We start from the raw sequence: 24,720 nt of genomic DNA, 5'->3' as shown, positions 1-24,720 counted from the left end.
ACAGGTTAAATTAGGTTATTAAACAAAATGACAAAGACAGGTCAGTCTCACTACTGCAATTATATTGCTGTAGTTCATCGAATACAATGCAAGCTGATGTTTTTAAATCCCAGCATGCCAAATTTATACTTTCAGCAATTGTGTTGCAAGATTGACTGTTTTCCTTAATTAGTGTGTTTTAGTTTCAAACGTTTAAGTTGAAATTTTTTAGATGTAGCAGGTAATTCAATCAGAGTTAAAATCAAGCCATTCATTCCTTTAATCCTTCAAAATGAATTCCTTTACTCGCTGTTCCCCTCCCCTCCCATCCTCTGCTCTCCTCCTCCTTTTCTCTACATAATAATTCATGTCCTGCCACATCCCAACCCTCTGGCTCTCTGCTCCTGTGCCAGAGAGCCCTGTTGGGTAACACTTTATTTCAGTGGGCCACTTTAGAAATTTTACTAACTACAAGTAACAAGTATATATCAATTTATTCTGCTAATCCTAACCAAACCCTAACTTAACTGTCCGTTAATACTCTAATTCACATGTAGTTGCAAATCAATGAGAGTTAGTTTACATGTAGTTGCAAAGTTACTTATAGTTAGTAGAATGTCTAATGTGGACTATCGAAATAAAATGTTACTCCCTATTGCCCAAGATATCTTCTCTACATAACTAATGAATGCCTTATAAGGTATAAGGATTTAAATGGAAATGTATAAGGTTACATTGTTTGGAAGTGAACCAATGGCCTTGTTTTTGCTATCAGTTTAATAGCAAATCGCCACAGATTTTTTTGTGTGTATGACCACAGAATGAGATCGTACATGAGTATAACAAGTTTGGTGAAAATATCTAATCCCATTCACAAGTTATAGTTATATTTTAGTAAAAGTGGCTCCGCCCACTTCAAACATTTTGGTGGCCCTTAAGCCCGGAACACACCAAGCCGACGGTCACGCGACGGCAGTCTTTGTTCGTCGGTCGGCTAACTTTCCTCAGTGCATCCCACACCGTCAGCTGAAGTTGGTCCTCATCTGCTTTTTTTCGGACGATTCATCATGTTGAATTGGCGTCGGAGCTCATTAGTGTTCGTCGGTCCGTCTGGCCATCTGATCATTCTGATTGGCTGTTCAGCTACTGCCACCTGCTGGTACAGAAAGGTATTTTATCTTACGCAGGCGCAGAATGGATGTGCCACTTGGCCGTCGGCTGTCAAGCGTTGGTTTGGTGTGTCAGGGCAACTTTGGACCCAGACTCTGCCAACGTGAGCCAACCCCACAGTCTGCGTCAGCTTGGTGTGTTCCTGCCTTTAAAAACAGTAAATTGAAATTTCAACTTTTTTGACAATGATTGACAATTAGACTCCAGAGAATCCTGCTGCACTGGCTTGGTTCTGATCATGCCAAAAGCCTAGGACTAGTTCATAAAAGTAGATTTTCAAAAAATCCCAAATACCTGAAAATTTCACGATCAAATCAGAGGCATGCATTTTATCCGACTTGAGCCAAGGATTCCAATAGTATAAGACCCTTGAGCCTATGCCTAACGGTTTAGGAGTTATAAGCGATTTCATACTTTTCAACACAGTAACTGAAACAAAAATCTAAAAAATCTAAAATCTAAATTAAATCCATAAAATTATCCCTTTTGAGAACCCCTAAAAGGCATATATGAAGCATCTTACAGAACCCTTTAAGATTCTATTTAGAATATTTTCTCCTAAAGGCCCGTTAACACCAAGAACAATAACTATAAATAAAAGTATATAACTATATTAGCATCCACACTAGAGGACAATATTGTTCTGTTTTTTCAAAGTGCGTTTTTGCAGTCTTGACGTCCGCCGCATTAAATTAAATGCCTCTTTAAAGCAGGATGGATTCTGATTGGCTGTCAGGTGACAGTGCTATCCACTGAGTACCCACCTACTGTATACATGGTATATGGTGAAGAGAATAATACTGATCATCTCGTCATCACGGCACCTGTTAGTGGGTGGATATATTAGGCAGCAAGTGAACATTTTGTCCTCAAAGTTGATTTGTTAGAAGCAGGAAAACTGGGCAAGCGTAAGGATTTGAGTGAGTTTGATAAGGGCCAAATTGTGATGGCTAGACGACTGGGTCAGAGCATCTCCCAAACTGCAGCTCTTGTGGGTGTTCCCGGTCTGCAGTGGTCAGTATCTATCAAAAGTGCTCCAAGGAAGGAACAGTGGAGAACCGACGACAAGATCATGGGCGGACAAGACTCATTGATGCACGTGAAGGCTGGCCCGTGTGGTCCGATCCAACAGACGAGCTCCTGTAGCTCAAACTGCTCCAGAAGTTGGTTGCTGGTTCTGATAGAAAGGTGTCAGAATACACAGAGCATCACAGCTTGTTGCGTATGGAGCTGCAGACCAGTCAGGATGCCCATGCTGACCCCTGTCCACCGAAAGAGCCAACAGTGACACGTGAGCATCAGAACTGGACCACGGAGCAATGGAAGAAGGCCTGGTCTGATGAATCACGCTTTCTTTTACATCACGTGGATGGCCAGGTGTGTGTTACCTCTTACCTGGGGAACAAATGGCACCAGGATGCATTATGGGAAGAAGTCAAGCCGGCGGAGGCAGTGTGATGCTTTGGGCAATGTCCTGCTGGGAAACCTTGGGTCCTGCCATCCATGTGGATGTTACTTTGACACGCACCACCTACCTAAGCATTGTTGAGACCATGCACACTCTTTCATGGAAACATTATTCCCTGGTGGCTGTGGCCTCTTTCAGCAGGATAATGCTACTGACACAAAGCAGAAATGGTTCAGGAATGGTTTGAGGAGCACAACAACGAGTTTGAGCCTCCAAATTCCCCAGATCTCAATCCAATCGAGCATCTGTGGGATGTGCTGAACAAACAAGTCCGATCCATGGAGGATCCACCTCACAACTTACAGGATTTAAAGGATCTGCTGCTAACATCTTGGTGCAGATACCACAGCACACCTTCAGGGGTCTAGAGGAGTCCATGCCTCGACGGGTCAGGGTTGATTTGGCAGCAAAAGGGGGAACAACACAATATTAGGAAGGTGTTCATTTGGAGGGTCTAAAGGTGGTCACCAAAGGGTGAGATCTGATTGAATGTTCATAAAGAATGGTCACCCCCAATGGAGATGAGGCCTTATTAAAAAAAGGGAACAAATTAAAAACTTTATCTTTAAATCTGCTGTATGAAAATGTATATTGCAGAAGTACTTTATAAAAACAGCCTTGGCATTCAAAACTACATCAGTGCTACAATCTTTGCTGTTTTTGTTTCACCTTTAATTGTCAGTGTTTCAAGATGCATAATGTACAAACAATCTAAGACATGATCTGTGCAAATATAGCATTCCCTTGATGTCACTAACATTTGTCATTCTGATGCTGGCATCAGCAATGCAAAAACAACAGAGCTGTCAAGGTTTTGGCAGTATTTAAACATTTTTTTAAGAATAAAAGGTGTGTAGATTCAAAAACTTGAAACCCTTAGGATTTATTGCAGAGACTCTAAAGCATTTTAGTTTCCCACTGCCTAATTTGTGTGTTTCTCCCCCTGCAGCTATGCAGGCACAGGCACATGTTCATGATGGAATTTTCTTGTCCTCTATTAAAAGACCCCCCAAGTATGGTTGGGGTCTGTCATGTTAGAAGTGTATGTATAATGTGTGTGTATGTGTGTGTGTGTGTGTGTGTATGTAGGGTTTTGCATAAACCTGTCCTGTACTGCAGGGTATTTGCTCTTTCCTCTGCTTAATAAAACATATTTTTCTTGTCTCTTACTGACAGACAACTCTGTGCTTTATCAGAGCTGTCGAACCTGTGAATTTGACCCCTGAGCCATATGCTCTCTTACATAACATGAATTCTGTATCGCATACACATGAACATGTACACACAATGAAATATCTAGTTCAGACATGAACTGATAGGACTGATAGGTCCTATACATGCAATCTGTAATCAATCACATAATTACTGCATGGCACAAGCTGATTGGCCTCTGCTGATCCTGCAGCCAATGAGATTGCTTTCTCAACATTCAAATAGTCTGGTTCTTTTAAGCTAGTCCTGCAGTGCGCTATCAGAGTTCCTCTGAAACCCTCCACCTCCCCAGCTCCACCTGCCTAGATCTGCTATGGGATTTATGTATGTCTATTTTTTGCAGCAGCAGAATATCTTGCATGCTCACAGCAGTGTGTCTGTGTATCTATTGGCAGTAGCAAGTCCATACTTGCTCAGCAGCAGCAGCAATACTCAACAGCAGCAGATCTAGTCCACCAGGACCAAATACATTAACACTGCCATATTCAATAACATGTTAAAATTATTCTGAGAGTTGTCATGATTGAAATATGATTTAAGCACAAAACATTAATATTTTTTGTAAAAACATGGGGGTAGTAATCTACATGCACATTGCACACCCAGTGTTGAAAGTCAAAGTACACTATGATGTAGTCTCGCATAGCCAGACCTTCAGACTGATGGCAGAAGGTCTGGACTCTGTCGCAGCTTTAATGGGCCAATAACCGCCCAAGAGGACATTTGACTGACATGTAATGCAACCAATCACAGTTCATTTTGCTCTGCGTCATGTTTAGGGGCGTGAAAATGTAAAGTCGATGTCCCTACTATAACAGACGGGTGTGCCTCTATAAATTATTAATGCAAGAATGTTGTGCAAGTTTACAGCAACAATGGAGCCACAAACTTCACACACTATTGAAATTAAGCTGCATCAATTTAAAAACATTGTATTGAGAGGATCTGTCCCAGATCTCTGGTACAGACTCCTGATAATCTCTGTAATACGAGGTCAAAGTTAGTGGTGACCTTTGAGTGATCAATCAGTAGAACTCACTCACTTCACCAATGGGACTGCAGTTTGTACAAGCAGTGCTACAGGCCTGTTGTCAATCATCTGTAACCAACAGTTCTCATGCCTACAGCATGACGCCTGTATAATCATAAGTAAGTCTGTTAACTCAAATTAGCCCGCAGTTATGGGAACTTATAGGTTTAAAGTTTGCATTTGCTCTAAAAACTAAATTTTTGGAATTTTTACATTTACTATTAACAATTATTTAATTTATTTTAGTGATATGGATGGGCCTTGTATAAAGTTCAAAAACACTTGGAGCAATGGACCATTATATGGTTCTCATCCCATCTATTTTTGTGCTTTACTCAGCATGCTACACTAGGCAAATTAAGATCAGATCTCACCCATTATGAAAATAGATGCAACTGTTTGATGACAGAAGTTTTCAAATCATGATATGAGTAGAACAGTAAGTTTGAGTGTGAACTGCTGATTTTGCAATATAATGAGGTATTTTGCCATTCTGCCTTTGCAAAAAATGTTGCACTCCCCCAGAACACACATCTCCCCCTAGGCGTAAATACACACCATTTAGGAACCACTCAAATGGAGTTAGAAGTCTTGTTTGAAAGCAGTTAACACAGTAATTGAACACAAATATATTATTATTACTATTATTATTACAACCCGAATTCAAGATATATTAGGACGTTTTTTAAATTTGAATAAAATGAAATCTAAAAGACTTTCAAATCACATGAGCCAATATTTGATTCAAAATAGAACATAGGTAATATAACAAATGTTTAAACACTTTTATCCACTAAATGAGCTCATTTCAAATTTGAAGCCTGCTACAGGCCTCTAAAAAGTTGGCACGGGGCAACAAATGCCTGAAAAAGCAAGAAGACATTTTGAAAAGATTCAGCTGGGAGAACATCTAGCAACTAATTAAGTTAATTGATATCAGGTCTGTAACAAGATTAGCTATAAAGGGATGTCTTGGAGAGGCAGAGTCTCTCAGAAGTAAAGATGGGCAGAGCTGTGAAAGAGTGCGTAAAAAAATGTTCTTCAACATCAGATTGCAAAGGCTTTGCAAATCTCATCATCTACAGTGCATAACATCATCAAAAGATTCAGAGAATCTGGAGAAATCTCTGTGCGTAAGGGACAAGGACCTTTATTGGATGTTCGTGGTCTTGAGGCTCTCAGACGACACTGCATCACTCATCGGCATGATTGTGTCAATGACATTACTAAATGGGCCCAGGAATACTTCCAGAAACCAGTGTCGGTAAACACAATCCGCCGTGCCATCTGCAGATGCCAACTAAAGCTCTATCATGCAAAAAGGAAGCCATATGTGAACATGGTCCAGAAGCGCCGTCGTGTCCTGTGGGTCAAGCCTCATTTAAAATGGACTGTTTCAAAGTGAGTGTTCTATGGACAGACGAGCCCAAATTTGACATTCTTGTTGGAAATCACGGACACCGTGTCCTCTGGGCTAAAGAGGAGGGAGACCTTCCAGCATGTCATCAGCGTTCAGTTCAAAATCCAGCATCTCTGATGGTATGAGGGTGCATGAGTGCATACGGTATGGGCAGCTTGCATGTTTTGGAAGGCACTATGAATACTGAAAGGTATATAAAGGTTTTAGAGCAACATTTGCTCCCCTCCAGATGACGTCTATTTCAGGGAAGGCCTCGTGTATTTCAGCAGGACAATGCAAAACCACATACTGCAGCTATTACAACAGCACGGCTTCGTCGTAGAAGAGTCCGGGTGCTGAATTGGCCTGCCTGCAGTCCAGATCTTTCACCTGTAGAGAAAAATACGTCAAAGACGACCACAAACTCTTCAGCAGCTGGTAACCTATATCAGGCAAGAATGGGACCAAATTTCAACACCAAGACTCCAGAAACTCATAATCTCAATGGCCAGACATCTTCACGCTGTTTTGAAAAGAAGAGGAGATGCTACACCATGGTAAACATGCCCCCGTCCCAACTATTTTGAGACCTGTAGCAGGCATCGCATTTGAAATGAGCTCATTTAGTGCATAAGTTGTACAATTTCTCAGTTTAAACATGTATGTTATCTATGTTCTATTGTGAATAAAATATTGGCTCATGTGATCTGAAAGTCTTTTAGTTTTCATTTTATTCAAATTTAAAAAACGTCCTAACATTTCCAGAATTCGGGTTGTATTTTTACATTTTACAGCATACTCACTATGGTACTGGGAACTCCTTATTTACTGTTGCCACGACTATGACTGAATCAATCAATACATTAATTAATTAACTTGGAGCAAATGTAGATGACTGATTACATCTTGAAAAGAGGGCTGACACATCAGGAATGGTTAGGGATAGGCCTGAATGCAAGTTTGCAAGTTTTAAACACACACAGGACTTGAGTTGCCAAGGTAGGATTTGTGATTGCCATTCTTTTAAATGGGGCTCAGTGAAGGTTCAGCTGGTAAATTTGATGATGATCATTTCGATTTAAACAATATCTTTAATGTTTTTTCTTATAGCTTCCCCCAGGGCCAGAATTTGACAAAATTTAGCATCTGTCCTGAGAATGTCTTAGTTTCAATGTGTAACATTGTTTTTTTACAATCTTTGCTACATGATAAACAATTATGAATTGGACATGGGAAAATACCTAAGACAGAAAACTCTGAAAATATCTTGACAGTAATAAAAAGCATGTGATCACTGGATTCAGAAGGACTGATTTTTGAATTTTGATTCTAACCCTTAGGTTTCTTGAGTTATAGGTTGATCGAAATTATAAATTCCTTTATTATAGTGCCACCTAGTGTCAGAGGGATGCCTGTTCAAATGAAAATAAAATTAATCTAGATGCCACTCTTGATCCGCTCACAGTTTGAATCTGTCCTGTTATAACTAATATAACGAAGTACAAAATTAATATGTTTTAAATCAAAATCAGCTTGCTTAAATGAGGTGGGAAATTTGTGCGTAGTGAGGGATGTGTTGATGATCAGAGTCCGAGCAGGTAGCGATGTTGGTGAGATGTCCTGTAGAAGGTGGGAGGGATCGGGTCTGAGGGACAGGTTGTAGGATGGCTGACAGATAACTTTGGAGACCTAGTTTTTGGTTAGGGGAGAGACGGAAGAGAAGAGTGAAATGTTTGTGGGTGGAGGTTGGGTGTAAGTGATGCAGAAAACTGGCTGCTGATGGTTGCCAACTTAGCTGGCAAAGTCATCAGCAGTCAGAGAAAAGTGGGAGTAGGTGGAGACAGAGGGGACAGAATAGAGAGGAGGATGTGATTAGTTTCCGGGTGTCTGAGATGTTGCAGCTTGTGTTTGGATAATAAGTGACTTTGACAACAGAAAGAATATTTGCTCAGGTCAAATGGGTCTTTGTTTGTAATATTTCAAGATGAACCTTTATTGGACTGAAGCAACTTTGGTTTACTTAATTATACATGCAGAGAGAGACGTGCGCGGCTACGCGCTCCAGTAACTTTCCACACTCCACAGGCGCCGCATGCAATGTTTTTGTCCGGAGACAGGAGTAACAACTGCAGATTATGAGTTACCTGCGGTGAGTCCGACATAACGAATCCACTAACATGACACAGCGAATGCCGGTGGTAAACACTCGTGTTCCAATACGAGTGTTTACAAGTTTTGGGAGGCGTTCCTTCGAAGAAGGGGGGTTGTTCTTACGCATGCGCTCATTTCAAAAACTCAGTAACAGTCTTTGGTTTCTCAGTCGACGAAAAGATCCTCTTTATCACCTTTAAAACTGCCAAAGTCACATTATTTCAGTAAACAAGGCTTCGTTTCTTTAAAAATGCTTCGAAATGTTTCAAAATTTCAGTGGTTCGCCACTAGGGGCGATAACCTGCATGAACTCATGAACCAGTGGGTGCTTCTCAATTCTTATTTGTGCATCCTCGTTTCCTTTTCTCGCTTCCTTGGATGGAGGAATTGAATCAAGAGAAATTATATCCTTGCTCCCTTTATCATCACTTCAAAGCGTCATCAGCTGCACTCACGGGATCTACCCATATGTTGTTAAAGTTTGGTTATTTTAAAAAATTATAATAAATATTAAAAAAGCAAGATGTCCCATTGAAATATGTGAGATGTGAAATTTATTTAAACTGCAAAAATAAAGTATACATTTAAATGATTGTGACAGATATGAAGGGGGAGGTGAATGTATACGTGCGTCAGGTTTCTCGACGAGAAAGACTTCCGCAAAGGAAACACCTGTGTATCCTTACTCATGACTCCTCGGGAAGCTTCCTCACTCCTCGTTCCTCTCGGTACAGAGATGTCCTTCAAGATGGCTGAGCTTGATCGGTTTCTGGAAACGAGGAGGGATATTGAGAAGCACCCTGTGTCTAGATTTTTACCTGATCTTGAATCCAATTTAATATTTGTGGACATTTAAAGGCACAATATTTAATATTTTTATATTAAAATATCCAAAAACCACTTGCACAGTGTTATATATTTCGTTCAGCGGTGTACTTACATTATCCTAAATGTTTCCAAGAATTTGTAAATTCAGAGAAATTCACAATTTTAAATCATGCCCGTCCCTCCCTTGTCACTTGTCGCCTGTCAATGACGTAATATCTGCGTTATCCCTGCTGCACAGTAACCATGGCAACAGAGCAGACAGCTGTGTACGGTCTAGCGACACGCTGTTGTTGTTTCATTCAAACATTATGGACTATAGCAAGCAAACTTTGAAACAAAAGGCGAAATAAATCAATATCGGCGTGGCGTTTGCGAGATGGCGAGATCTTTGCGACAACTTTGACTTGACAGAGACGCCGCTCTTGCACGTAGGCCTACTAGACAAGGTATGCAAATGTAGGCTACATAATCAATGTTATATAGCTCAACAAGATGAAATGTTAGAATATCATCAGTATGATATTCAAATTTTGATCTATCTTACTGTTAAGTCTCATACAGCTAACAAACTAATACATAGAAAAACATTATAACTGTCAATATACTCAAATGCAGTTTGAAAGTGTAACATGAGACCAAGTGAAACAGCGCTGCGTTACCTCACAATTTTAATTCGTCTAATAAACTGATCTGTATGAGAAGTATTTCAGTTTTGCGAGTAGTTCGGTAGAATGAAATGTCCTCAATCCTTTATATCCTCTGGGATTCGCGTGTGGCACTGATCTCTGTCTCTCATTAGCAATCGCGCCCGCGATTCTCGGCCACGCCCTGCTTCACACCACAGTCATGTTAAAAACATGAATGCATTCACTAACATCCATAAACATTATTTCCCCATAAACTTTATTAGATCCATCGGCATGACAACAAGTTCCATGATTCCACGCTCTTTGACTGCGTCATCAATCTACGCCTTTGTTATTGTTTTGAAGAGGTTAGCGACCCTTAGTGGCGAAAAAAACATGCTGCGCCTTTAATGACAATAAAATAATAAAATAATAAAAAAGTAAATCTTGTAGTTAAAAGTCTCTTATTGGTCTGAATAATTTAACCCTTCTGACAACATAGAGGTCACTACAGTGGACAGCTATTCAAAAACCAGTTTTCTTGTGTATACATGGGTTTTGATTGCACAGTTGCACGTCAAACTCTACCGTGGACTCTAGTACATCGTCCTATACACTGCACACCAAGTGGCAAGCTGTTGTATGTGTTTACAACAATGGCCAGTCAGAAATGCCAAGTTGCACTGGAATATCCATCCATTCCTTCTAGGAGACTCTTGTAAATATATATATATATATATATAGAATGATGCCGCTTGATGCCGCTATGTCTCTGTACTGTTCCATTATACACCTCCATGTCAGTGGCACCTTCACACATGTGCAAGTCGCCCATGTCATTTGCACTCATGACAGATGTTTGCTCTTGCACCCGTCGGCTGTTGCTGATGAAAGTCTGGATGATCCCTTTCAATTTGGGAGTTAACTCAATGTCCATTTTCCCATAAACAAGCTGAAAGGGGGACTCATCTGACCACAGCACATTCCCACTGTCTTTTTGACCATCTGAGATGAGCTCGGGCCCAGAGTACTCAGTGGCATCTCTACATAGAATCGGTGCATTGGTTTGTCCTTGTGTAAAAGAGATTCAAGTGGCATTTCTTAATGCAGCAGCAAACTGTGTTAAGGGACAATGGTTTTCCAAAGTACTCCTGAGCCCATGTGGCTGTTTTTTTAACACTGTGGCATGATGGTTTCTCATGCAATGCCATCTGAGGGCTTGAAGGTCACACACATTCAACAGAGGTTTCCTGTCTGAGATTTCTCTGGATTCCATGAATCTTTTCACAATGGATAGATGGCGAAAGACCTAAATACTTTGCAATCTTGCATTGGGAAATGCAATTTATTAATTGTATGACAATTCTCTAATGAAATTTGTCACAAAGTGCTGAGCCATGACCTTTCTTTGCTTGCAAAAACCAAGCCTTTGGTGGATCTTCCGTTTATACCCAAACACGATTCCCTCACCATTACCAATTCACCTGCTTATTGTGGACTGTTTCAAAACAGTTTAACTTGGATATTCTTTAAGCTTTTCACTTTTATTTTGCCTTGTCCCATTTTTTAAAGTGTGTTGCAGCCATCAAAGTCAAAATTTCTTTATATTTCCAAATACAATTAAGTTGGCCAGTGAAAACTTTGGCAATCTTTCTTTGCACTTTTGACAGTTAAATAAAGGTTTGAGAGAACTAATAAATCACAGATTCTTGATTTTATTGCATTTTACAAAATGTCCCAACTTTTCTGGAAATGGAGTTGTAGAAGTGAAAAAAAAAAACTATAAAAGCCTACATTTAGCAAATAATAACTGCAACCAGGTGCATTATTGGATTTTGCCTATTGGCCAGCTGTTTAACTGTGCATGAATGGAACCTGACCTGATGGTAATGTCGCAAACATGGTACATCATGAAACTATGCAGTGCCTGTAACAGGACAGCAAGTGTGGTAGGTGCTATTCATCCTTTTGGACACCAGATGGCCACAAAAGATTAGTAATGGACCCTTTTACGATACTGTTGAAAGTTTTGGTAATTCAGCAAACATCTGTGGAATTACCATCACTTCATTTCATTCACTCTTTGATGATAGTACACTCAAGTGCTATATGCATTATTTAAGTGAATGAATGAGCCATCACAACAATGCACAGCAATGAAGTTGACAAAGACAATAGGGCTATTATTCAAGGAATCAACTCTTTTTGTTCCCACATACCAAACGAACGTTTGTCATTTGGTTGTGCAAGGGTAATATCTGTGCAAGTTTTGTGTCTTCTTAATTTCTCTTATAAATTAAAGTCACGTGACTTAGCTTTTTCTGTTGAAGACCCATTAAGAAATTTGCATGTCCACAGAGTTGTAGGTTACTGATTCCATAATAAATTATAATTCACATTATACCTATGATAAGATAGTAGACTTATAGTAATAATTATAAAATTAGTTTGTGTAGTTAATATTTTATCCATACAGAATAATTTTTTGCCACTAATCAATACAGTTATTGCTATTACACATTGGTAATTTGGTATAAGCCAGCACTGTTTATCAAACTCTGAAGGTTTATTTCCTTGTTTGAAAGATTCCATTTTAAACAATTCAGTTTTCAAATTTTTTTTATTTTTTTTTTTTTTATTATTCAGATGTTCTCCTGCCAAAATGTATGCCTATCTGATTTTCTGGAATTATAGTGACTAACTGTTTGAGTCAGGCAGCACAAAGTCAAAATATCATGTATGAGTAAGGGGTTGGCTGCAAATGCAATTAATATATAATAACATTTCAATATAATGAATGGCACATATTGTATAAGATGACATCTCACGAGCACCTTGCAGTTCTATCATGAACCTCTAGGGGTCGCAAACCCTTTGAGAATTAATTTGGTTTCTTTTGAAACAAGAACACGTGTACAAAATGAAAGAGTCGACGTGTCATCCAGCAGAAATACAATGCCGCTACTTAAAGGTTTTGTAATCTTTTTTTTTCTTTCAGAATACCACACAAACCTTTTTTCTATAGTTTTTACTGTATGTTAGTGTTATTTGAGATCATTAATATGCTTAGATGGTGTAATTACAACATCTGCCAGAAGGGGCTAACTGGACCATTCTAAGCAGCCAAATGAGAGCCCTTAGTTCTGACATGACTTAGCAGGTTGTGACTAGTTATTTAACACACACACACACACACACACACACACACAAAAATACATTGAGACAAAGTTTTAGGTAAACATTTATTTTTGGTAGCAAAAACAGCACCTTGGAAAACAGGATACACAATGGGCAACTTCTTTCTTATTTGCCAGAGTACAATGTCTCTACTAAATAGGCAAACCACATGGATCTACCACTAACATTCTAGTAATTTAGCACAAACGCAAACATATCCCTTCATAGTTAATGTGAAAATCAATTACTTAGTATATTGAACAATTCAGCTAAATGGCTAGCTCATGTTAGTGGCACATCGAGGAATGTCCAGCCTACAGATGTGGCCATGTTGTGCAAGTTAAGACTCGAAGACAATATTGCTGTGCAGTGGCCTAAGGGCGTGTGTTTTCAGTGATGTGGATTAAGGCACGACAAGAGCAGTGAGATTATTTGGTCCCTCTGTAATTCTTTGGCCAGAGTGAATGGTTTATTGCTTTACAACCTGGTTTATGACTACATTCCAGTCTAGCGCCATGGACCGCAGTCATAATGGTTAAGAGGGAAGATCAGGAATGCATAAGAGGTGTGAGGTTTAGAGGACAGAATTGGGGTAGGGGACTTGCTCAATCTTGAACAACTTCAGAGGACTCAGACACAACTTTGCCATCCTTGGTCTCAATCATCTTGATCACAACACTCTTCTTGGTCTGAGTGATACTTTCGCCGTAGCCGCTGCCAGAGCTGTAGCCGCCACCAGAGCTGTAGCCACCACCAGAGCTGTAGCCGCCACCAGAGCTGTAGCCGCCACCGTATCCACCGGACAAACCACTGGAATAACCGCTAGAGTAGCTGCTGTAGCCGCTGCTTGCACTTTCCATGGGATAACCGCCATAGCTCGCTATCGGGATAGAAACATGGAGAAGTTAGATGAGGATCTTCTGCATTTCATATAGTTATAAGAACTGTCATGTGAAGAAGGAACACTGAAAAGGCCAGCATGAAATGCCCATGATACAAGGCCATGCTGGGCTTTTCAACACAGTTCTCTGTGATAAAGAGTCAAACTTACTGCTCTGTTTTGTGATATTGATAGACTGGATTCCACTTGCCAGTCTGTTGGAAGAGAGCAAACAAGACGTAATGAGAATCTCGCACAGATCTGAATTTCATCTCAAATTAGATTATTAGGTCTCACAGCAAGCATGCATTTGATGAACTCACCTGTCCTCCTCTCCTTCAAGGAGTTTTCTGTAAGTGGCGATTTCAATGTCCAGGGCGAGTTTGACATTCATCAGGTCCTGATATTCCCTAATCTGGCGTGCCATGTCCTGCTTGGCTCTCTGCAGGGCATCCTCCAGGTCCTTAACGCGGGCCTTGGCGTCTCTCACGGCAATCTCTCCACGTTCCTCTGCCTCTGCAATCTGGTTCTCCAGATTGGCACGCTATTGAAATGAGAAATATTTGTGCTTAGTTTTACTCCTAAGATCCGTTACTTACAAAACAAAATTAATGATTAATTGACATTTTGTGTTCATGTAGTTGCATACCTGTCCTTTCACGGCATCGATCTCGGACTGCAGTCTCTGAATCATGCGGTTAAGATCAGCGATCTCTGTCTTTGTTGATCTAAGGTCGTCACCGTATTTGGTTGCAGATGTCTGCATCTCCTCGTACTGAGAAACAGAACATATGATCATGTGAGATACATTTAATGTACTTTAATATAAACTAGAACAAGACTTTACAGTTTGGATGATATCCCAAAAGATAACATACCTTGCTCTTGTACCACATCTCAGCCTCAGCCCGGCTTCGGTTAGCGATGTCTTCGTACTGAGCGCGGACCTCAGCGACGATGGCGTCCATGTCAAGATTCCTGCTGTTGTCCATCTCCACAACCACTGAGGTGTCCTTAATCTGAGACTGCAGCTCACGGATCTCCTACAAGTCCACAACGAGAGAAAGTAATGTTATTTAAGTGTGTTTTGTCAAATACAAGTGAAAGGTATGGTTGAATGGAAACTCTAGTTGTAATTTACCTCCTCAAAGATCTGCCTGAGGAAGTTGATCTCATCAGTAAGGCTTTCCAGTTTGGCCTCCAGCTCAACCTTATTCATGTAGGCCTCATCAACATCCTGCAAAAAACAATCATAATTTAATCATCATTTAAGTTGAAGTTAGCGTTCATGAGTAGTAACACTAAACTGAACTGTGTAAAAAACAATCCACAAACCTTCTTGATGAGCACAAACTCGTTCTCACACTCTGTGCGTTTGTTGATCTCATCCTCATACCTGAAGAGAGGTGAAGAGAATGACGTTGGTTAAAGTCATTGTAGTTGAATGTTTTGAATTGTTTATAAAGTTGTACACTAGGAGGCAGCAGTGCTCCATCTTTGTAGTAAGAAACTTGTCAGGTCTTTCTGGATTCAGTTCAGTGTTTCCCTTGGGTCTTAGCATTAATCGCCCATCAGATTTGTCTAGAGATCCATGAAAGGTGCCGCGTAGATATTGTTCAGTAGCTGTAAATCTATCTGTCTCATGCTGACGCCCATTTAATTGCAGTACAGATGTGCTTTTTAAATGGGATATTATGTATATCATTGAAATGCCTACAATTTGTCTTAAAAAGGTTGGACAGTGGGCAAGTATATAAGGGAGTGACTAGAGAAACCATGCAATTTCTGAATCGGAATCATGAATTGAGTTTATTCCCATCAGACCTTTAAAATATGTTTTCCCTTTATTTAAATTTATGGATCCTCATTTATTCTGGGATCACTTAAGTGCACCACAAAAGCCTGCTTTGACAATACTTGGGTGCTGTCCATCCCCCAGACCAAACGTCCAGCCAAACTGTAATGGGGCTTTTGTGTAAACCATTGTACGTACTTGTTTTTGAAGTCCTCAACGAGACCTTGCATGTTGTGAAGGTCAGCCTCCAGCTTCATTTTGTCATTGCCAAGGCTGTCAAGCTGTCTGCGCAGGTTGCCGATGTAGGCCTCGAACATGGCGTCAATGTTGGAGCGTGTGGCTGTCTGGTTCTGAAGGAGGCCCCATTTTGTCTCCAGCATCTTGTTCTGCTGCTCCAGGAAACGTACCTACATTGGCAGGATGAGAATAGAGGTTTTGTCTCAATCAAGGCACAAATGAAAACCATACTTGGCAGTGAGCGCAGCTTCAGAGAGCAACGCCCCCAGACCAATGCTGCAAAGTCAGTTTGGAATCATGGTTCTGTGCCAGCTCACAGAAGTGCAACCATATGCCAACATATTGCTTGTGGTTCAGTGATCTTCACAAAGGAAAGCACTGTTTTCCTTAAATAACGAGAGATGCATGTGTTTTCAGTTTGCAACACTTTTTTCCTTTTGGAAACTGTGACGCATATTCCAGTAGGACATCAGGAAGGGTGACCACAGCCTTTAATATATCGAATTTACATTTTGGAGATTGAGATGGAACTATAATAAAGGTTTAATCTACATGGTTAATATTTAAGGGGCAGCAGAAAGAGACCAGTTCAGATCTGCTGGAGACACTTAAAAGAGTGTGTAGACAGTGGGCGGAGAGCAAATAATTAAATGATAAGACTTTAACAACTTGAGTTGAACATTGCACACTCAACTATGTTACAGTAAAGGTGTCACTGAGCCAGTTGACATTACTAATCAACTGTCTTATTCAAAACAGTCAGTGTTTTAATCAAATAATTTAATGCAAAGCAGACTATTATAGTTAAGAGGAAGGGCATAAGACTTAAAGGCTTAAAAGTGTGGCAGAATATTTCCTCTTCTCATTGTTACGTAACCTATCCAGTGCTATCCAGAACATGACCCCGGCTCTTCAAATTAAATATTAACTATCATGGTATGTGACTAACTTTTTTGTTATATTCTGTTGAATGCGTATTTTGTTTGCAGTTTGTAGTACCTCATCTTTTGTAATAATTAAACAGTTTCATGTCCTGCAGGACGTCCTTATTTGGGTGTGGACTCTCCACAAGGGTTTTAGAAGAGCCTTAGGCCATCCCATTCAAATGAAATCTACTCTGACCATGTACACACCCTTTTTTTCCCACTTTCTATAAGTCTCATTTCTTTCTCTTTGATGAGAATGTATCTGAACCCCACATATATTTTATATGCCACATTAGATTAAATTCTAGAGACATTTTTAGCAGGAACATACACTTATTTTCATTCCCTTGTGGCATTTCCAGGCTACCTGTAAGTTAATACAACTTTTAGTTTGACTTGTACTCTAAAACCTCATATCTGGGAACTTTTTGACTAGTAAATGTACAAAGAAAGAAACTTTAAACCTACCTTATCAATGAAGGAAGCGAAACGGTTGTTGAGGGTCTTGATTTGCTCTTTCTCTTGGGTGCGGACAATCTGGATGTTGGGGTCGATCTCCAGGTTCAGAGGTGCCAGGAGGCTCTTGTTGACGGTAACTGCTTGAATGGGTGCCACGGCACCAGAACCCATACCCATTCCCATACCCATGCCAAGACCATAGGCTGAAGAGCTGCTGATGAAGCCACTACCTCCCATTCCAGCTCCCATGCCACGATTGGCACCTCCATAGGAGCTGCGCACACTGTAGCTCTGTCGGCTGGCGCTGGGGCCGGAGTAAGACATGCTGCTAAAGCTGCGTGGGACAGATCCCGAGGAAGAGGACTTCACGCTGTAGCTGGTTTTCTTGGTGAACGACATCCTGCTGATGTGTGTCTTGTAATGGTAGAGAATGACCTGTAGCTAGGGGGTGCGAGAGCAGCAGATGTGAGCCTTGTCTGCTGTGCTGGAGAAACTCGAGCAGATAGAGAGAGCAGCAGGCTCTGCCTCCCACTATATGTGTGGCTGAGTGGGAGGAGCCGAACTGGCTTAGACTGGCCAGTCATTACCAGGTGGGTGTAGGCTGAAATTCAATACTCCTTTCCTTGCATTCCTATTCTAACCAGTACGTAGATGTTGTGATAATTCAATATGACTAGAAACAGATATTTTCTGGGAATGTTAAGGGCTTAAAAAAATACAATGACTTCTATATTTGACCCTTTTCTTTGTAAAAGTGTTGATAATATATATTATTTGTTTTGTACAAGAATGGGTCATATAAAATACAGACACAATAAACACACAATATGTCAATAATATTAAACCTGAGAGTCAAAGTACTTTAAAGCAGCACCAGCATCTACAAGGCAATGTGACGCACTAAAATAGCTTGCATCTATGGATTTGCCTATACAAATAAGACATCTGGAAGGCTTTAAATTTCACTCTAACCCTGTGACAGCTGACATGTTTTATCTCTCAACACTGGAAGCTGTACAAAGTGGAACATGTGACATCCAACTGTGCTTTAGCAATACCTACAGCACTTAACTCTATGTGATATTATTTATATATCTTATATACTTGAAGTACCATCATAAAATGAACATATTACAATTAGAACATAAACATGTGAAAATTGATGGTGTGAATTAAGTATGTTACATACTGTAATACTTGACAGACATAATTAAGCAAATCTAGTTGAAACTGCCCCACATCATGGAGGCCACCAACAATTTCTCAGTTTGAGGAAGGCAATAATCATCATGTTTTAAAATCTACCCCCTACAGTCCTGAAGCCCTCCTAGTATCCTAAAGTTATCCAGGTTTATGGTCTTGCTGCGTTTATAGTTGAATAGCCCAAGGCTTAAAAAAAAAAAAAAAAAAACACGGATTAAGTTGAGGAACATTCTACATTGAGCTTGAGTTTTGGCAAGTACTTTGACATTTTATGATTCTAGGGAAACCATGAGATACGGTTGGGCATTCACCAGTTTAGTTTCTGTTTATCTGTTTATGTGGGTTTAAAATGCCACTTTCTCTGCATGGTTTTGCACTGTACCTTTCCAGTTATGTGACTTTTTTGCTGTGATGTCTTGTCTTGATTCATTTTAGCCATTGCATATTCAAAAGCTTCTTCATGACCACACCAAAGCACTGAATTCTCTAAGCATTACAGTATCTGCTCAAACAAAACTAGATCTGCCTTGACCTGTTACTCCAGCACAGACCTTTCCATTGACCACACTGATTTCATCACCAGGTGTTTCTGTGGTTGGGTCATTAGGCGTGACATGCTTATACATTTAAAAGGCCTCATTACTAAAGACAATAATGTTAATTAAGTCAGATAACAACTTCAATCTCCCAAGCAGTATCTATTGAAAGGGACTGACATGCTGTGGTGCACGTGTCAATTGTTTTCTTTCTGAGTGACTAAAATCGTGGCAACTCAAACAATGTCTGCTGTCTTTCATTACTGGATACTGCTTAATACCAAAGAATGTAGAGAAGCTACTGATTTAATTGTCAGTATTTTGAGATGCCCTTTACTTTCATCTTATTCACTGGTTTTCAGTCACGGAGTCATGATATCTTTAGGCACGGGCTTTTCCTAAGACTACAGAATCCCGGCTATTGTTTTTGAGAGGAACCAGGGAAAACCTGATCAGGCTCACTTTTTCCATGCAGATATACAGCCTTCTTTTCAGACATGCTCCGATAATAATTGTGCACTACACCATATCCAAACATTTAACAAGAAGACCTTTATTTATTATTTATTATCAAAATAGCTGACTTAAAACAACAGTCTAATCAAATCCCACACATTTATGGATTTTGACTTTAGCCATTTGTACCACTTTTGGATTTTATTTCAACATGGTTTATATAAGTTTCTTAACTAAGACAGCCCTGCAGGAAGCATTCATGCGTTCATTCCACTGAATCTGTGATATTTCTGTGGTAAGACAGTCCATGTGCCTATGACTCACTCACTCTGCCCAGAGAGTGAAAATGCGCCTTTAGAATTACAATAGTATCTCTCAGTAATGCAAAATTTGATACATCCAGGGCCTTGCCAGTTGGCCAGTAACATTTTTATGAATTTGAACAATTCATGAACATGATGTGAGCAACACTCGGGACAGTTGATAGGCCATCGCTTCATCATCACGGTTGTCTAACACCGCGTCCTAACCAGACGCAATGCGATAAGATTCCAGCGAGAAGCAATTTGTACAGTGACTGCGTTTTCAGGACTGCATTTCTAGGACCACAGTTCTAGCAATGATTTAGTTGTTTATTTGATAAAGTTTAATTTATATTTTGTCCTAACCAACCCCTTGCCCTAAACCTACCCATTTGTAACCCTGTTGAAATATTTAAACTAGATGGTGCTGGCACAAAAACTAGGGTCCTAGAAATGCAGTCCTGAAACTGCTGCGGTCCTAAAAGTGCAGCCTCTGGTATTGCAGGCAGATAATATTGACGAGATACGACAGAATCCATCAAAAACCACAGCCAATCAGGGGTGCTTTCCCAAAGCGAACTATGGTCGCAAGTTCGGGCATTACCAATAGAGTTCAATGGGACTTACGACCATAGTTGGCTAACAATGCTTTCAGGAAACGCACCCCTGAACAGCATGCGGGCGGGCTCTTGCGGCACGTGCACGGCATCAGAGATTAATCTTAATCCGCAAGGAAATGGATTAGTACATAATCGAATTCACAAATATTACACCATTTAAACAAAATGGTTACTAAAACAGTCTTTGGCATAGAATATACTTGTTTGTTCACAGTTTGAACGTTCTTGTTTCCATTTGTTTCATTTCAAGATCTGAAGTGAATTATCCATTGTTGCTTTTTGCACGACTACAAAGCTGGGAGCACTAAATGATATTCAAAGTCACATTACATGCTTTTAACAAAAAATAAAGCACATAAACATTACCTGAGATTATCATTGCCATATACTTAGAGTTGTTGTTCCAGCCGCAACATTGAAGTTTCAAAACTAGTGTCGCCGTTGCAAAAACTCTGATTAACATGGAAAAGATTTATTGTGTGTCGCATGAACAAATTCACACTAATTAGCAAGTATCCTAGTAAACATAGTCGGTTATGTCTTAAATGAACGTAAAGAGTTGAGAAAGTAAATGCCTTGTGTACAGTATCAGTATATTAGATCCATGTATTCGCTCTTAAAGTAAAGAAAGAAAAAATCACTCACTGCTCTTGAATGAATATTATATTTATTTGTGCTCTTGCCTGTAATTTGATTATTTGAATGTTTACTTGTCTTTACTCTTTAATAATGTTTTAAATTTATATTAGTTAGGCTTGTAGTTTGGTATTATTACTACCTGTTTTTGCAAAAATAGTTTCATGGCTGGTAAAAAAATCAAGTCACCGGCCATTGGCAGGTGTGGCAAAAAGTTGGATACATCTCTTGACTTCAGCTCTGCTGAACTAATGCAATGTGCACCATAGATAGTAGTTAGTAGTGGAATGTTTTCTAACATTCTCTAAAACAGGTGTGTCTGTTCTGTTTTGAACTCTCCCAGGACATTTTGCTGCCATTCCCTGTTTCTTATCTCATAATCAATGATATGAATCTGCAGGTCTCTGCCCTGATAATTGCTTGATTATAAGATTCCTCTGTTTACGCAGTTACAGTGATTGAGGATGTCACTTTTTGTGACAGCCAGAAAGAAAACTGATTTAATGTCACATAGTGATCATGCCAATCTGTGTGCACCTAATGGGGCCTTACCCAACTTTTCAATGCTGTGAGTGTGAATTAGAAATAAAGCTTTTCATTTCATAATGCACATTCTTTCTGCACAGTCAGTTGACATGAATTAAGAGTCAGTTATGAAACATGTCAAATGAGAGTTTCATCACAGATCGCAAACCTGATATTCCCGCTGTACGTGTGTGGAAAATCTAATTGAATCACTCTTATTTGAGGCTTGATTGTATCTGATCACATCAAGTGTCTGTAAGAATCAGCTGAGCTGTGAATGAAGATGACCTTTTGACAGTCACTTCACACCCCAGCAGAGAACAATAAATACTGTGTGAACTTTGTGTTGTAAGAATAATGATATTTGATCCTTTGAAGGTTCAGGTTTCAATGTTGCTTAATGCTTTCTCATGTTTTGCTTCACTGGTTTCATCCATTCAGCACATACTGTGTTTGATTATCTTGCAAATCTGAATCGGAGACACCCCATTACACCCAAAACACACACGCACATACGATCACTCCCTCAGGTTGCGTCATACTAGATTGCATGGTAAAATACTGACCCGTGTCGAATGCGGGCAACAGGATATGATGTCACGATGATGTCACGATCAATTGCTTCTGTTGTATTAAATATATATTTTTTTAACAAATGTGAATTTTAAATGATAAATAACTGGTAATGTAAAATATTATCCACTCTACTGTCTATTATCGAACTTCTAAAGTGACAGTAAAGACATTTATAATGTGGAAATTTATATTGCAATTTATATTTATATTTCAAATAAATGCTGTTCTTTTGAATTTTCCACAAAAATATAAAGCAAGCAGCACAACGGTTTTCAACATTGATAATTATAAGAAATATTTCATGAGCATATTCTGAAGGATCAGCATGACTGCTGAAAATTACATTTTTAAATATATTACTGTAAAGTACGTTAATAGACTGAAAACAGCAACAAATACAAATTAGTGATATTAAATTATAATATTTCACATTATTACTGTTTTAACTAACAAATATATGGACCCATAAGAGCATAAGATACTTTTTAAAAAAAGTTTTCAATACAATCATATTTGCACATTCAAGTCAGAGCATATATAAAAGATGTATAATTTATGGTCAAGAAATTATGGATTATGTTGCAGTTAAATTTCCAAAAAGTCATGAAATTAATAAAGTTCTACAAGTACATCATTGGAACATTATTCCAATTCCTAAACACTTTCATGAATGGAAGTCGATGGACACATTCACCCGTCGTTAAAACGTTTGCAGGCAAAAACTTAATCAGGCATTGAATTCACACTAGAGATATCCCAATGTTTTGTAAAAAAAAAATGCCAAAAACTTGGATCTGAGATATTTTCAGACAACCTCCAATCTCAATGAGTCTAAACAATCACAGCACAAAATATCTGCAGCGTTTGTTCAAAAGCTGTAATCTGATAGCAGGACTGAGAAAGAATGTAGTGTACCATTCCTCAGAGGTGAAATATTCTGTGGCTTTCAGTGGTTAGCTGAGCTATTTTTTCATACCGTATGCCTCTTCAGAACTTCCCCAATGGCTGCCTGACCAGAAGCCACACCCCTCGTTGTCATGGCAACAGGGTTACCACAGATCACAAACTACTGACACATATTCACAAGTTTCCGTTGTCCTTTGTACATGGCTATTGGTTGTTGAAAGTTTGATGCGTTACCATAGAGACTTTTGAAGAGACATCATATGATTACTAGCAAGCTTATCATCAAGCAAAATATGTTTGGGAAATGAACGGTTTGTTGAAGTTTACAAGAATGAGTGTTTATTACATGCTTAGATGAACATATATATAGACAAGATAAACATCATAAAACAAAAATTACCCTGGAAAACAAAGTGAAAGTTACTTGGAAATTGATTTTCTTTCTTTCTTTCTTTCTTTCTTTCTTTCTTTCTTTCTTTCTTTCTTTCTTTCTTTCTTTCTTTCTTTCTTTCTTTCTTTCTTTCTTTCTTTCTTTCTTTCTTTCTTTCTTTCTTTCTTTCTTTCTTTCTTCTAGAGCAGTCTGTTTTTAAAACATATTTTCATGGGTATGTGTGTTAAAGTCTGCTTTTGTTTCACGTTATCACTGAGGGTGAAGTCACTTCAAAGACTCAAGCCATAAATCTCTCACCTTGAATGTACTCTGGTATGTCAGATATGGCAGGAAGGTGTGAATGTAACACACAAACCGCTAAAAAATAATATGTATAGCGAAAACACAAGCACACTGAATGAAATGCCAACACTGATGAAATGTATTTTAATTTTTAATTGTATTTTTTTTTTTTTTTACTTACCATTTTAGACTCATGTTGATAATTTCCTTCATTTCAGATGGCCATCCCAGGAAACAAACGATATACCAGTTATCTAATTTATTGCTACTTTTTTGTAATTTCATAACTTAATTGATAATGCAACTATTAAACTCTCAATGTCGTCAATATGATCTCCTAAGGTTATAAAGTAACCATAAACTGCAATGTCATAGGTCTGTAATTTCATTACTATTAATTATACATTATTTATGCTCTGATGAACAGAGTTTGTAATCAAATGTCGATCACAAAACTGAAATTTCCCTTAAGATAAAATGTTTCATTTCATCACATCAAAAGATACAGACGAATTGCTATTAGTGAAGTTATGTACAATTAAAGAGTGTCTAACAGATAGACCCCAGTTGGTTAATATTGTAAATGTTTATACATATCTATCTATCTATCTATCTATCTATCTATCTATCTATCTATCTATCTATCTATCTATCTATCTATCTATCTATCTATCTATCTATCTATCTATCTATCTATCTATCTATCTATCTATCTATCTATCTATCTATCTATCTAATATTTCTCATCCATCCATCCAAATCAGATTCAGTCACCTGACTACACGGGATAAAATGCAATTTGCATGGACTCACCTGATGCATTTTTTTGGCACACAAAAGTATTCTCGTCGCTTCATAACATTAAGGTTGAACCACTGTAGTCACATGATCTGTTTTAAATATGTCTTTAGTAGCTTTCTGGGCATTGAAAGTGTTAATGATCTTGCTGG

The 24,720-nt window shown here is 39.0% G+C and overlaps 1 protein-coding gene across 1 annotated transcript; it reads right to left on the bottom strand.

The window, feature by feature from the left end:
* Window positions 1-13,086: 13,086 nt before the first annotated feature.
* On the bottom strand, window positions 13,087-17,848 carry krt8 (keratin 8). The gene is made up of 9 exons (XM_067370699.1): window positions 17,347-17,848; window positions 15,914-16,122; window positions 15,256-15,316; window positions 15,062-15,157; window positions 14,799-14,963; window positions 14,570-14,695; window positions 14,244-14,464; window positions 14,092-14,135; window positions 13,087-13,920 (listed from the first exon to the last, which is right to left on the bottom strand). The coding sequence occupies exons 1-9, from the start codon at window positions 17,734-17,736 to the stop codon at window positions 13,646-13,648; spliced, it is 1,587 nt and encodes a 528-aa protein (XP_067226800.1). The 5' UTR covers window positions 17,737-17,848; the 3' UTR covers window positions 13,087-13,645.
* Window positions 17,849-24,720: the final 6,872 nt, after the last annotated feature.

The sequence above is a fragment of the Chanodichthys erythropterus genome, chromosome 20 (genome assembly GCF_024489055.1).
Source record: "Chanodichthys erythropterus isolate Z2021 chromosome 20, ASM2448905v1, whole genome shotgun sequence".
NCBI lineage: Eukaryota > Metazoa > Chordata > Actinopteri > Cypriniformes > Xenocyprididae > Chanodichthys > Chanodichthys erythropterus.
The sequence above is the reverse complement of the archived record's forward strand: the minus strand, read 5'-3'. Positions and strand labels throughout refer to the sequence as shown.